General features: G+C 40.6%; 1 protein-coding gene across 14 annotated transcripts in view; it reads right to left on the reverse strand.

Annotated features, from left to right (window-relative positions):
• Positions 1-15,487, reverse strand: part of ADGRB3 (adhesion G protein-coupled receptor B3) — a 1,499,072-nt gene that overhangs the window by 304,883 nt on the left and 1,178,702 nt on the right. For all 14 annotated transcript variants that reach the window (XM_069235737.1, XM_069235727.1, XM_069235726.1 and 11 more), the window contains one exon: positions 9,236-9,338. In XM_069235737.1, coding sequence (XP_069091838.1) covers positions 9,236-9,338 — 103 coding nt within the window. The remainder of the gene's footprint in view (positions 1-9,235; positions 9,339-15,487) is intronic.

Here is a 15,487-nt window from a genome sequence, read left to right on the forward strand (position 1 = left end):
TCGCTTAATTGAAATCAAAAGAGCAAATTGGCCTAGATTAGGAAAAGCATAGCGAGAGGTAGAGCCAAATAAAACTGGAGTGTATTACAGGTTTTTCTGTGTTGTAGTAACCTTGCAAAAATAAAAACCGACATAGTATTTGTTAGAAAATATAACACTTTTTGTCAAATCTTCATTTGATTATTATTCACCCAAACACATTGAGTCTGTCTATAGGTTCCTCGCTCTATGGTCACAAGCAGATATAGGAGCACCTACATTTCAAGGAAGCCTGTCATAATTGAGCAATAAGTATGCCATTATATTGATTTGTCTAAAAGTGCCCAACTTGTCAATTGAAAACGATACCCTGACTTGCACGGTTTGGCAAAAGGACAACCAAATGCGAAAGAGCATCATCAACAGGAATATAACCACACACGCTTTACAACTGAGTTCTTGCTTATGATGAAAAATTTGCTTCTCAATCACACCTACTAAGAAGATGGATCTTGCATCTTAATAATATCTATATTTGGACCTGATTCAGAAAAAGGCACACATCTGCAGGTACACAGTTATTTGTCTGTACACTGAAGAGCTTTATGAGCTTGCAACTGTGCACATTGTTTTCAAACTTGTGATAGGTAAGTAAAGTGTATAGCAACCTCTAGTTAAAAATGAAAGGCAGCTTCACTGGCCCTTTGGAGCAGTGGGTCGCAAACACCACTACTTTGAGGAGAAGTTCTGAATTATGAGGAAATGCAGCGCTCAGCAGCCTTTCACCCCAAACCCTGCTTTGAGACTTCTAATTGCAATTCGTGGCCAACCCAGCTTGCTTTCCACACCCACAAAAATGGGTTTCCTGGCCTGATCTTGCATAGTCACTTGCACCCTGACAGCCCATAAAGCCTACAGGCACTTCTCATTGTTGTGCCAGTGCACACTGTCTGATCTGTGATCAGCCTTCTTCAGAAAATTCAGCCTGGATTACCCACGATTTGCTGTTCCCAACCCCCTCCAAGAAACTACTCAGAGTAGGAAAGAGATGAAGACGAGGGATGACAAAATGTATCCATGCAATGCATAATTGTAGGAAATCAGGACAAGTACACCTACTTATAAATGATCCACAATTACATGAGTGTAATTAAACATGTGCATACTTCTACAAAGGCCCCAATCATATGATTGCATGTCATCTAACTTTTAGGATTTAAACAAGTAAGTTTATGATATCCACATACACTTTAAATTGATCCATCTTATTCAAAAACCTAAGTATGAAGAATGCCCATCAAGAGAACATCTGAATGTCTAGGTTTTACAAAATATGGCCCAGATTTATGTAAAAGTGGAGCAGCACAGTGCTACACCAAAAACAGCAGATCCATGCTGTGTCACTTTACAAATGCAGAGGTGCACCATATTTAGAGGAATACGGCGCACCCCTGTGTTTCCCCCTGCGCTGGTGCTGAATTAAGCTGTCTAGCGATAATAAAGTCATCCTTGCACCATAGTGCAAGGGTGTCTGCACTGAGGGGATAGATTGTTTATGTGTAGGAAGTTGTCCTTTCCTCCATGTAAACATGGCCTTTTGCTTCTAAAACGAAGAGGACTGAAAGCATTCCTACTAATTTTTGCTATGCTAGCGCCACCACTGGGATGGCGTTTGGTTTTGGTGCTGCCTCAGGTTTGCGACAACTCATAAATCTGAGGCAGCATCAAAAGCAATGGAGGTTGCGGTGCAACGCCCACCGCAACACCCATTGCACACCCCTCTGATGCAGAAAACTGTGTCGGAAGGGCCTATATTTACAAGGAGGTGTAACGCCACAAAAAAGTGGCATTACACCTCCTTGCTTGTAAATATGGAGCAGTGCCTAGCGCCACTGGAGCAACACAAAAAGTGACGCTCCGGTGGCACCAGGGGCTCTTAAATATACCTTTATGTTTTTTAAATTACTTGTGTATATGGTAAAAAGTTTCCCCCTCGCTCCTTTCTTTGCAGCTCCTGTGAAACTTTGGGACTTCAATGTGAATACCACAATTTCTGAATCACTTACATCTGGATTATGATGGCATAACTTTAGGAGGGAAGATACGTGTGTGGAATACTTTGCAAATATTTATGAAATCCCACAATATATACATTCTTGGTGAAAAATCACCACATTTAAGGGACGGTTTTTGCTTTCCAAATTACATAAATCCCACCTTTGCGAATGAGGATCAAATAGTGCATGCAATTTCCTACTTTTTGTTTGTGTCACCTATGAATGGGAATGATTTACTGAATTTTTGTCTTCTCCATCTGAACTCCTAAGAAAAATGTGTAGTCAACAATGACAGTCACAGAACTCATTTAAGTGATAGATCTGTTTCTTTTTGTCATCATGCCATGAGTTCGACGAATGACTGCAGGGATCCATTAAATCAGATTTGAAAGCAGAAAAGCGTTGGCAAAGTCAAGTAGTCTTGATATGAATTATGTCAATTCTTTTGTGTAAGATGGTAATTTTAAACAGTTTTAATTGGTTTGTAAAAGCTTCGTGAATTAATCCTGTGGATGCACACACATCTATGGCGGTCTTCTTTGAATGCTTTTGTAATATTTGAGCAACCCTCATTTAAAGATGGTCACGGTGGATGTGTGCGTGCCTGCAGTGACCATCTTTAAATAGTTTTTTCAGCAAATACAAACGTATTTATTTGTGCCCATGGAACATGCATGCACATGTACACTCATGGAAAGCAAACAAGAAATGAGTAAGAATCCAATTTAAGGTGGACATCCACCAATAGCGCAGTGAGTGCAAGAGCAAAAGAAGTATGGGGAAAGAGTGGGAGCGGGCAGGAAATGGAGGTGACATCTGGGGATGGTAAGAGAGGTATGGAAAGCAACAGAGGAGTAGGGTACAATTAAAAACAAGTAGGATGGAGAGGAGCTTGTGAAGCCCTAGCCAAGCGAGTTTGGAGGGCTAGGGGAAGTAGTACAAGGAGCAGGGTGGTGGGGCAAAGTCAACGGAGAAATAGCACATGTAAGAGAGCAAGAAAACACATGTACTCCCAAGGAATGCATAAAGGAAATGAAACATTTAGCTTCCTGTATTTAAGCAACATCAGCAGTGATTACAAGCCAACCACTCAGATTACTGAGACATCAAAATGTTCCATGACGAGACAAACACAAGAATAGCGACTGAAAAGAAGACAACTGAGATAGACATCAAAGCTATCCAGTCATGAGCAAGGCGCTGACCAAAAACCCACTCTAAGGAAATTGGAAACAATAGATCCGGCCAACAGACATCTAAAGCTAAAGATCTCTGTTGCAACGATATGAAAAGGATCCAATCAAGAATGTGATTGAAATAATGGAAGTCATCCAATCAGAACAACGTGATACCAACATACTCCAGAGAGGAACAAACAGAAGAATGGGAGGAAAACCATTGGCTCACAAGCAGGCTTCTGAGGTAAACATCAAAGTCATCCAATCATTGACCCAGAGCCCACTTAAAGTATATGTTATGTATTGAAAACAATAGGTGTACCTACATACAGCTTAAACTCGCTGTGCCCAAGACATAAAAATTGGGCGCATACAAACTTTGCACCATTTTTTTGCATTTTACACCTATTGCAAGACAGGCATTAAGTAAATATCTCACTGTTTTGGCCATGGAATACCCAACCAGCAATTAGAGAAAGGTGAAGCAGTGCACAAAATGGATGCAATTACATACGCAAAATATTTAATGTGCTGAAATTCTCAAATTATACCAACAAGTACTAAATTCTAAAAGTCCAAATAAAAGTTTAACCTTTTCTGAATATTAAGACATCATTGTTTGAGGACATCATTGAAAATATTCATTTAAACGACGAGAAAGTTCAGGTAGAATATACTTTCACCAAACATTCAAATTGATGCCAGAGTTACACACTTATTTTCTTACAGCATATTCATAAGTTGTGAAAAGTGAATGTGCTAATGACCTTTTTAACATAAAACCTTCCCCTTTGCAATATGATAAGCAAAGGAAACGGGTAACTGTTTATGATGGATGTCATGGAATTGTTTGTATCAACCTAGGGTTCTCTGTGAAATTCACAACTGACTTGAATTACATGCAACCTTAGCAAACCAGAACAGTCGAGTCTATAAACAGAAGTCTGTCAACCACGTTCATATCCATTTCCTTCTGGTGATCAATGATTATGCCGTAGTGTCTGTGCACTTTTGAATAATACATTATCCTTAAATTAGGCATTACTTTAAAATTTGTTAAACTCCCTTTTAAATTTGCGATATACACATTTAAGTTAGAATCCATAAATCTGTACCTTTATAGTTTGGTGGAATGAGAAGTGTTGTTTGTAAGTAGATGCACATCCGTATACTGTGTAGAAGTACATACAACAACTTATTATACTCTACAGTAGCCTGGCTTACTACTGAGGCAAAGAATGGGTGAAAGACAGGGTGAAGATAGTAGAGAAGCAATTGGCCATGTGAGAGTGATTTCTCAAAAGAGTTACAGGGTAATAGGTTAGACAAGGGGGGACACAGGGCGAAGTGGGTCATGTGATCTTGTGGAGGCACTGGTGGTGAGAATTGGGAATGGTAAAATAATAAATAGTGAGATAATGGGAGGGACAATGAAAAGTAGCTAAGAGGGTGAATTCTAACAAGGCTCATAGAAAAGACACTAGTCAGTTAATATTGTGCCACAATCTCTCCTCATTTGAAGAAAAATTGCAGTTGGTGGTATCATGACATATGAAGATGTCTCAATGTTTCCATCTTTTTCTCAAGCGTTTTTCAATTGCCTGTTTTGCATGCTGAGGAGGAGGTGCTGGGAACAATTGATATTCATGGGAATACCCTTGTGTTCTGCTTTTCTATGACATATAGCCTCAAAAAAGAGGGGAGGTTCTGAAATTGTAATGCTAAAATGACACAGTGAGTGCCAATGATACACCCAGGGTTACTTCTGACCCATTGCATTGGTAATTGTTGCTTTAAAAACAAGGTCATTGTTCACCAGCTTCAAGAATATTAAATAATGTGACTTTCATGATATTTCGGTTGATGCTCATGCTCTTCCTTAAGAAAATCTGCACACAAAAACTTTCTGTTAAAGTTAACTAAGTAGTATAAGGTAAGCAAAGACATATGTTTCAGTTAGCTTAGCATTTGTATTATTGACAAAATAAAAACACCTTTGTTTTGCTGAAGCTTGCAATGATACCTTTGGAGATTTGAAGTTTCTTCTGACATGTCCGTGCAATAAGCAAAAGATTTATGACATGAGCCCATTTGGTTTCACTCACTGCCAATTATTTACCTTGAGACATGTAATCCTAATTTCAAATTCTGATCGCCTGTACTAGCCAGTATACGTAATAAAGAGGTAAATGTTAACCTACTACCACAAGATGTAGGTACCTGGTAGCATACAGATGATTAAATGTAACTAATAAGGATTTATTTTTAGATATATGGGCAGCAATATATTTATATATTGAAGGGATTCATGTTTCATGTAATTACTGATAATTGCAAAGTGAGCCACTTTTTACTTACTATGAAATAAGCTGTCAGAACTGATCACCCAATATGGAACTGATTGGGCACTGTGGTCAGTCTTCATACAGGCCTGGCGGGGTATCATCTTGGGTACAAGAAATTATGTTTTCACAACAGGAGCTACAGCTATAGTTGCAAGACTTTGCAGTTCGAAGTGTTGTTAGAGGATGGATACTGGTTGGGGTACGTATACATCTACTACTAGTAATACACCCTCAAAACAGGGTTGTGCCCAGTCAAGGTCCACAAAGTAGCCCCTGGCTCAACCCCTGGTAGCTTGGCAATGAGCAGTCAGGCATACCTCAGGAAACAGGTATGTAAATAATTTAAATACACTAATACAATAAATAAGTCAGCCAAAACACACAAACTAAATCACACACCAATTTATAATGATAGTAAATATTTTTTATCTTTAAAATGACACCAAAATGACAAATATCCAATATAGGAAACCAGACATATGACTATTTAAAGATTAAAAGTAAAACTAGGGGTTAGAAGCAAGTAGTGCTCAAAGGGAGCATTGCACTTGACTGGGGCACAGCAAAGAGTTCTAGACACCTACAATGTAACACTTTTACACTTACTTTCAGAAGTATTTCTAGATGCATGACCTCAATCCAAGGTTCCAGAATCTCTGAGTTGCTCCTTGGAACCTTGGGACTACAAGTCCCACAGTGCACCTGGTTAAATCCCTGCAAGTCCCCACGACACACTCAAGGCTGGAGACTTTTGAGGAAGCTGGTGCAGGAAAGCTCTTTTAACCTATTGCTTTCAGGAAGTCCACTCCTGAGTCCTTTGAAAAGCAAGGCAAATTCCTTGGAGCTGTTGTTCCAGTGTGCAACAGGAACAATACTTCAGAATACAGTCCTCTGTGTTGCAGACCAGGGTTCCAGCAGTGCAGTCCCTCTTCTTCTTGTGGTTTCAGACAGCAGATCTGCTGGCATCGACAGCAACAATCCAAGGGTCTAGAAGCTCTGAGATGGTTCTTGGGATGTTGAGTCTACATTTCCCAGAATGCACCTGCCCAATTCTTTCAAAGGCCACTGGAGGCTGTTCAGCTGGGGTCTTCTTGATGGAGGTGGTGCAGGTGAACTTCTGTTAGCCTGTTGCTTTCAGGGAGTCCACTTCTGAATCCTTTAAATAAAGCAAGGCAAAGTCCTTTGGGCTGCTATTCCAGTGTACAACAGGTTCAATACTTCAATAGGCAGTCCTCTGGGTTGGAGATCAGGGTTCCAGGAGGGCAGTCCTTCTTCTTTTTGTGGTTTCAGGCAGCAGACCTAAATTCCAATGCAGATCAGCCACATTTATTCAATCCTATTGGGGGACAGTCAGTGGGCATCCTTGTCCAATGAGCTTCAGGGTGCCACCCAGAAGTATGGCAATGTCCTCCGAAGTGTGACATCTTCTTGTTCCATAAAGCACTGCACTTTAACATTCCAAGATGGATGATTTTCCTCCAGAGGGTAAGATTTGGTTAAATAAAGCCCCTGGTGTAACTCATTTCCATTTACTCCCCCCTTTGGACATCTGCAAATTCCTTTCCTAAGCCAGCATATATCTGTGGGACACGGGGTGAGAGGGCAGGCCTGGCTGCATTCCTATCTGACTGGATTACTTTTGAAGCCCCAGCTTGATTTACCCAGCCTCCTTCTTAGTCTGGCTTCACCATCTGCCTACCTCTTACAGCAGATAACCTCTGCTCAGTGCAGGCCCCTTGTCACCTCATCAAAGCAGCCTGTTGGGGCTGACAAATCAGAAGAGACCATTTGCAGGCTGGAATTTGTCTTACAGTAAAGAAAGTCTTCTAACTTCTTTTCTGTTTCAGTTATGATAACTTAAACAATGGCAAGTTTTTATGTTTATCATTATCATTACCATACATTTGAGTCTTTTCATGGCATGTTTATCTTTTTCTTAGTCACACTCAGGCTTATGAAAAATATGTCCATTTTAGCCAATGAAACTACCTTTCTACAATGGGAGAAAATGAAACGTGCAGTTTTTCCCTCACCGGGGCATATCAAATATCTCTTATAATGTCCCTGTTCATAGTTACAAGGCACCCCCGCCCGGGGCATCTAGGGCAGACCTTGGGGGTGACGTATATATGTGAAAAATAACATAGAAAATTACTTTGAAAGTACCCTTAATTCTAAAGTTGATTTTGAATACATTTTACTTTTTAAAGACAGTCTGCAAAGCAGCGCTGCCTTTAAAAGTGACAGCGGGCACACAGCAGTACACACTTCAGTGCAGGAAATCTACTGAGCCTCCAAACTTCCCTGGCCTATTATCTACCAGCGACTCATAAGTAGTTTGAATCTCCTTTGTCCTGTTATTTACTAGGGACTTACATGGGTCTGTCACACCAACTGGAATTATAACATTGGACCATATACCTTTTATTCAGTACACTGACCCTGGGCCTGTTTAACAAAGCACAGGGCACAGTCACAGTCAGTTACCAACAGTATCAGTCAAAAACAATGGGGTGAACATGCTAAAAGGTTGACGTTCTCACAAGTGTGTGTGGAAATTTGATTGCCAGAACTTATATCCTTAATCATGCAGATTTATACATCTGTACTATCCTGAAACAGTAAGCATTCACATCATTACATTTTTAAACTTCAAGTAGCATAAACATTCCTGTCACAACTCTGTTGTGCTGCTATACAATGCAATTATGTCCTGTATCTTTGTTAAAGGGCGTGTAGCCATTTACAATTCTATTTTTAAGAAACACATGAATCAATGCAACTTCATTGGCTAATTCTCAAACCCAAGTGACATTTCCCCATCCCATTTTAATTATTAATCATTTCATGTTTGAGTACAGCTGTACAATTAGTCCTTCCAAACAAAAGTTTAGATAGTTGGACATATTAGTAAACTTCTAGAAAGTAATATCCATATCAGTTGTGTTCAAGAACAGGGGACCACATAAAATAAAACAGTTTTCGATGCCCTGTAGAAGTTGTTTTTTTCGTACATTTTAATTCTTCATTGCCAATATAAAAGTTCCATCAGATAAGTCTGGATCTTTTAGGCACTGAGTCATGCACAATCCATGACTGTCCACCCCCTGAAAATCCTGATGAAGGATAAGAGTAGTGTTTTAAAAAAGCCTTACGGTAGGGAGTCTGCATGATATAAGCTCTTCTAACAGAGCTTTTATTTTAGTAATGAAATAAGAAAATGGAGGAGAACACACAATTCTACTGAGTTTTAGGAGTTGTTTTGTACCTTGCCCTGCACTTTAACTCCACTAGCCAGTGTGAGTGAGTGTAAATGTAAAAGGTTTGTGGAGGTCCCTGTGCCTCAGAAAGGGTTGGCATGTGATAGGAGCAACCAGTTCTTAGGAGAGATGCATTACTCAGGGATCACAAAAAATAAACACATGTTCAAAAATATACATTTTTAAGTCTGATTTCCAGATTGAGAAAACATGATGGACAATTAAGCTACAATGTACGGGCGATGCACCTGTGTAAACCAAAACCAAAATATATTATATCACTTATTTAACTTCAACCCACTGATATTCTAGCATAAATGTTTTGCAGAGTCTATTTGAGCAACAAACACAAGACTTAAATGGGTGTGTTTAACAAATATAAAAGTGATAATAAAGAAGAAATATATCAACCATACCTTGTTCTGTGTCTGAGTTTGTCCAACTAGTATTAAGATGTTTGATGAGATGATAGATAAACAGAAGTTTATTAAAATAATTGACCTTTCAGATCTGATGTACCTGTCAAAATGATAAAATCAGAAAACTTAATGCTCCTTTCCTTTTAAACAGATATTGTAATATAGTTTATACAGTAAGCAGCACATGTACATAGATGATAGTTAAAAGCAGCATTAGGTTCCGAAATAATGGGCATTGTCAAACAGAATTGTGCAACTTAGAAGATTGTGAGTGAGTAGGTTTATATATTTTTTTCTAACTATAGAAAAGCTGATAGTTCTTAGCACCGCAACTCTCGTGGTCATGCTCTAGTGAACTGTGGTCATGACCGTACCACATTAGAGGTGTGACAATGATTGGCATCAAATATTTAGGGAGTTGTAAACGGCTGCAAATTAGACATCACTGTTGCCTTCACACAGCGGTGCCACACCATCGACCCTGCATTCATAAAAGACATAAAAACATAGTTCTTCAAGGAACCCCTCACGTAGAACAGGTACATACCCACCGAAAACCATTTATAACACAGCCCCACTGAAATGAATCTATTTGACCCTCTACCCTGTAAAAATATTGGAACAATAGTATAATTAACAGCGCTCTGCTGCTCTGTGGGTAGGTTTGCACTTTATTCTAATCCTTTTGATGTCATAACGCTTAAGAAATTAATTTTCACATCCTTGAAAATACCAAGTTATAAGTAATTGTTTAAGAATCATATTGCAATGGGTTAGAGCAGCAAATGCAAAATCTCAGAGATCATTAGATTATTTAGTACATATTGCATCTCTTCCGAATGATGTATGCAAATTCACCCTGCTTGATTGGTTGGGGTGGGTATTTTGTACATGCATGAATTATTTTAAGGACTCTGTTTTTATCACATTACACAATTTTGAAAAGCTCAATATTCAAATTAAAGTTATGCAAAAATGCATAATATTAGAGACTGAAGATTCTGAACAAGAGAGTTGATGGTGTCCCTAACTAGTATCAAAACACTAACTACAAATGCTAATGTTCCATTAATAAAACTAATTTCAACTTGTTCTAGCATCACTCCTCATGTATTATTGAACCTTTTATTTAGGTAACAGTGTGCCATTGAAACTATCATTTTTAACAGTGTATTCTAAACACACACATATGTTCTGTGAGATAAAGCTTGGGGTAACTGGGCCAGCATATTCGACAGCAGGTAAAAAAAAACATAGCTAAAAAGACAAGCAAGAGGGCATATACGGTCCTGTAAATGACTTTGCGTATGTGCGAAATATGTTTCACTCATAGAATACAGTAGAAACTAATAATATGACATCTATCATGTATACAGGGTCTCCTCATGCTCAGAAGATATATATTAAAAGAACCTCTGAGGGAACATTTCTGGGACCGCCGAGTGGGGCGACACTACATGTGCAGGTGTATCTTCACATCATAGGCTTGGAAGGGACATGATTCACATTGTGAGTGTTGGACTTTTTTGCTTATGCAGGGTCATCCCCAATCTTTTTGCCTCCTGCCTCCTATTTTGTCTGACCTGGTGCTGTTGGCTTTTGAACTCTGAGAACTTTACCACTGCTAACCAGTGCTAAAGTGCATATGCTCTCTGTGTAAATTGTATTGTTGATTGGTTTATCCATGATTGGCATTTTTGATTTACAAGTAAGTCCCTAGTAAAGTGCACTAGAGGTGCCAGGGCCTGTAAATCAAATGCTACTAGTGGGCCTGCAGCACTTGTTGTGCCACCCATATAAGTCGCTCTGTAATCATGTCTCAGACCTGCCACTGCAGTGTCTGTGTGTGCAGTTTCAACTGTAAATTTGACTTGGCAAGTGTACCCACTTGTCAGGCCTAAACCTTCCCTATTCTTATATATAAGACACCCCTAACGTAGGCCCTAGGTAACCTCAAGGGCAGGGTGCAGTGTATGGTTAAGGTAGGACATATAGGGGGTTATTCCAACTTTGGAGGAGGTGGTAATCCGTCCCAAATGTGACGGATTTACCACCAGCCGTATTACGAGTTCCATAGGATATAATGGACTCGTAATACGGCTGGTGGTATATCTGTCACTTTACCGTCACTTTTGGGACAGATTACCACTTCCTCCAAAGTTGGAATAACCCCCATAGTAATGTGTTTTATATGTCCTGACAGTGAAATATTGCTAAATTCGTTTTTCACTGTTGCAAGGCCTGTCCTTCTCATAGGTTAACATGAGGGCTACCTTTAAATCTGATTAAAGTGTAGATTCCCTTTGGGAGCGGATGGACATGTGGAGTTTGGGGTCTGTGAGCTCACAATTTAAAAATACATCTTTTAGTAAAGTTGATTTTAAGATTGTGTGTTTGAAAATGTCACTTTTAGAAAGTGAGCATTTTCTTGCTTATACCATTTCTGTGACTCTGCCTGTTTGTGGATTCCCTGTCTGGGTCAGTTTCATAGTTGGGCCGGTTGAACCTCACACTATACAGTGACACAAAGGGAGCGGGGTGCAGTCTGCATTTCCTGATGAGCCATCTGTGCTAGGAGGGAGGGGAGGGGAGGAGTGGTCACTTACACCTGAAAGGGCTGTGCCTGTCCTCACACAATGCCATCTCTGACCCCCTGGTGAGTGTATGGGGCCTTGCCTGGGAAAGGCAGGATTTCACATTCAAAAGAGACTTTACTTTGAATTAGGCCTACTTCATAGGAGAAATTTGGTATAAGAAGGACACCCAAAACCACAGACTTTAGATCACTTCTGGACATCAAGAGAAACCTCTGCCTGGAGAAGAGCTGAAGAGCTGAGGAGAAGTGCTGCCCTGACTGTGACTGTGATTTGTGGAGCTATCCTGCAGTTGCTGCTTCTGCCAGAGTAAGAGGGCAAAGACTGGACTTTGTGTGCCTTACATATTGTGAAGAAATCTCCAAGGGCTTGATTTAAAGTTTGCTTCCTGTTGTTTGAAGTCTCAGGGACAGCAAAGACTTCTCTCCGCCAGCACCTGGAGTCTCTGGAGAGACTCCTGCTCTGACAAGTGGTTTCCTATCCAGTGCCTGGGCCCTTGAAAGGAAAGCTGGTGGAAATCCAAGAAATCAACTTCATATGACTTCGGACCGATGCCGCTGCTGAATCCGGTGACACCGCCTGCAACCGACTCCGTGATATTCGCTGGAACGCGACGACCTTCGCAGGCCCGATGCTGCTGCAGCCCCACTGAAGTCCGCAACTCCGTGGAAGTCGCCTCACCACGTCATGACCGACGCCGCTCGAAGTGCACGGATTTAACATTTCGCACAGATGCCGTGATCCCTGACTTCACGCATCAACTTGTTTTCACTCTTCACCAAAGGTACTGTACTTGGGGGTCTACGTGACTCCGTGTCCGACGCTGCTGGTGTCGGCTTGTTGGGAACAACTCCGTCACGACGCTGTGTTAACACCTCATCGAAGCATTTTGTGTTTCTAAACGCTATTTTTTAGCTTAATCTTTAAAAATTCATAACTTGACTTGTGTTTGTCGGATTCTTGTCGTTTTGGTCTTGTTTTGTTTAGATAAATATTTCCTATTTTCCTAAACTGGTGTTGTGTCATTTTGTAGTGTTTTCATTAAGTTACTGTGTGTGTTGGTACAAATACTTTACACCTAGCACTCTGAAGTTAAGCCTACTGCTCTGCCAAGCTACCAAGGGGGTCAGCAGGGGTTAGCTTAGGGTGATTCTATTTTACCCTGACTAGAGTGAGGGTCCTTGCTTGAACAGGGGGTAACCTGTCTGTCAACCAAAGACCCCATTTCTAACAGTGAGGAACACTGTGTGCGCCCACTAAGCGTGTGCAAGTTAGTAAAGGCAGTAGATAGTGAGACTTCACAATATGATGCCATCCTAATTCCATCTTGTGGACAAATTTTAGTGCTATGTAAGAAAGATAATATTTTTCTATCTTAATCCACAAGGTTTTGAACTGATGCTAATGATTTTTGACTCTGCACACAGGAGCACTGCTTACCAGGCCCCAGTGCAGGTGCTCTGGCTCACCAAACTTGTTGGAGTTGGCTATACTTCAGATTAGCATATGTAAGGTACAGATAAGTCCCTAGTATATTGTTCAAAAGTGTATCCAGGGCCGGAAAATAAATGTCACTAGTGGACTGCAGCAAATATATGTTTATTTCCAAAAAGTGACAAAACACAGCATGTCTCCAGGAATGCCACTGCAGACTGAGTGTGCAGTTTTAAAAATGTCAGTTTGACCCAACAAAATAAACCTTTGCCAGGCCTAAGTCTCTTCCTTGTCCTTAAATGTCACCCCTAACTTAGGCTCATCTCCTGTTTTGTCCTGTAAGCCAGTCAGACAACACTCCCAGTCACAGAGCTGGGAGAGGAACAACCCTAGAACCAATTTTGTGTGACACAAGAGGAGGGTTTGCTCATTTTCACCTCTAGGGTCAGCACAGAAGCTCTGTACAGGAGGAAAAAAGGTTCTGTCATCGTAGTTTTAGGTAGATAAGAACACTGCGAGATAGGTTACAGTATAACATATTGGCAGTGCTAGAAAAGTGGATAGGGTCCCTCTTTTGAACTTTTATTCCATTGTTTAGAAAGTGGCCAGGAGTTGCCCCACCCAAAGGCTGGCACTGGGCATAAATGAGGTACCCTCAGTACCCTCCTAAGAATACTACTGGGCCTCTGGAAGACAGAAGAAGGATTGCCCGTGCTGTTGAGATCAAGGAGGAGAATCATAAGTGCTCAGCCTGCTCTCACTTGTGTGAAGGACCAAGAGGTGGACTCCAAGGATCAGTGGCTGACATCCTTTTAAGCAACAGTGACATTAAGCTGCAACAACACAACTTTTCTGAAAAGCAGATTGAAGATTGGCCTGAAAGAACTATGATAGGACCTCAGACACATTGCAATTGAAACTAAGAAGGGTTGTGAGGGTAGTCTCATATTCTTATATATACCTGTCTTAGAAACACAACAAATACATCAACCTTTGGCCAGAAAGGATTTCCAAGGTTATATGAACCAATGTTGAAGGACAATAGTAGGCAAAATGTGAAAACAGCATAACGTTTCTGGTTTTGGATAGCTAATCTCTAGGTTGGAAAAAGGACACTTTTATGGTGGGTTGTGAGAAAGGATTCATCTAAACTTCTAGCTAATTCCTAGGAATGTACTTACTGCCATGTTTCTTATATAGCTAAAATAGCATCTAGAGCATACACTCACATGACAACTTATGGTGGGATTCTGTTTTGAATGTTTACAACCTCCAGGGCAATTTAAATTCCATATGCCAATGCTAAAGTAAGGGGGGGCCTACTGAGGGAAACCTAGTGTATGTGCTTCATATCGGCTAATGTCTGCTAGTGCTCTGGATGATTATAATTAGAACCTATAAAATAAAGTACTAATTAAAAGCAGCAGATAAAGTTCAATTGACAATTAATAAAGTACAACACAGCTGGGCAATTGACATGGGAATGAGAGGTATATTTTGCATCTGGACTTTATCTGCCTCACCAGCATCACTTTTCATATTTGTATTTGTTTAATTTTTAATGTTGCATACACGAAAGCAAAAAAAGAAATTCCCCCAATGCAATGTCATATCAAATCAAATACACATATTTGTGTCTATTCTCATACAAGTTAGTTTATGAGCAGTACAACATACATTAACCTATCATACAATTGTTTGTCTCTTTTGTTTGATGCAAAACTGCGCTAACACAGTTATGCATCAAAAAGTTTAGCGTCGGCTTGAACCATTATACAGCACCAGCTAGAAGCCATATTTAAGGAATGGTGCAAGCCGGCACTAAGCTAGGGCTAGCGTCAATATAAAAGACGCTAGCCGGTTGGGAGTGGCGTAGAGGAGATGAAGGTTGAGCGTCAAACAATGACGCTGGGCTGGTTAGAGGCAAAAATAATGTCGCTAATCAGCCTAGAATCATTTCCTGATGCACAACCATCCATAAAACATGACTCCTGTCTTATAAAAGACAGGAGTCATGCCCACCTCCCCAATGGCCAGCACAGGGGACCAGTGCAGGAGGCCATATGCCTACCTACATACTTACCTATATTTACCCTACTTACCTGGGATGGGGTCCCCCATCCTCTGGTGTCCCTCGGTGTGGGTGTTCCTGGGTCTTGGGATGGGCACCTGCGTGCCCATTCCATGGTGTTTAGCCATGGAAATGGGTCCACAGGTCCCC

This window comes from Pleurodeles waltl, chromosome 5 (assembly GCF_031143425.1).
Source record: "Pleurodeles waltl isolate 20211129_DDA chromosome 5, aPleWal1.hap1.20221129, whole genome shotgun sequence".
NCBI lineage: Eukaryota > Metazoa > Chordata > Amphibia > Caudata > Salamandridae > Pleurodeles > Pleurodeles waltl.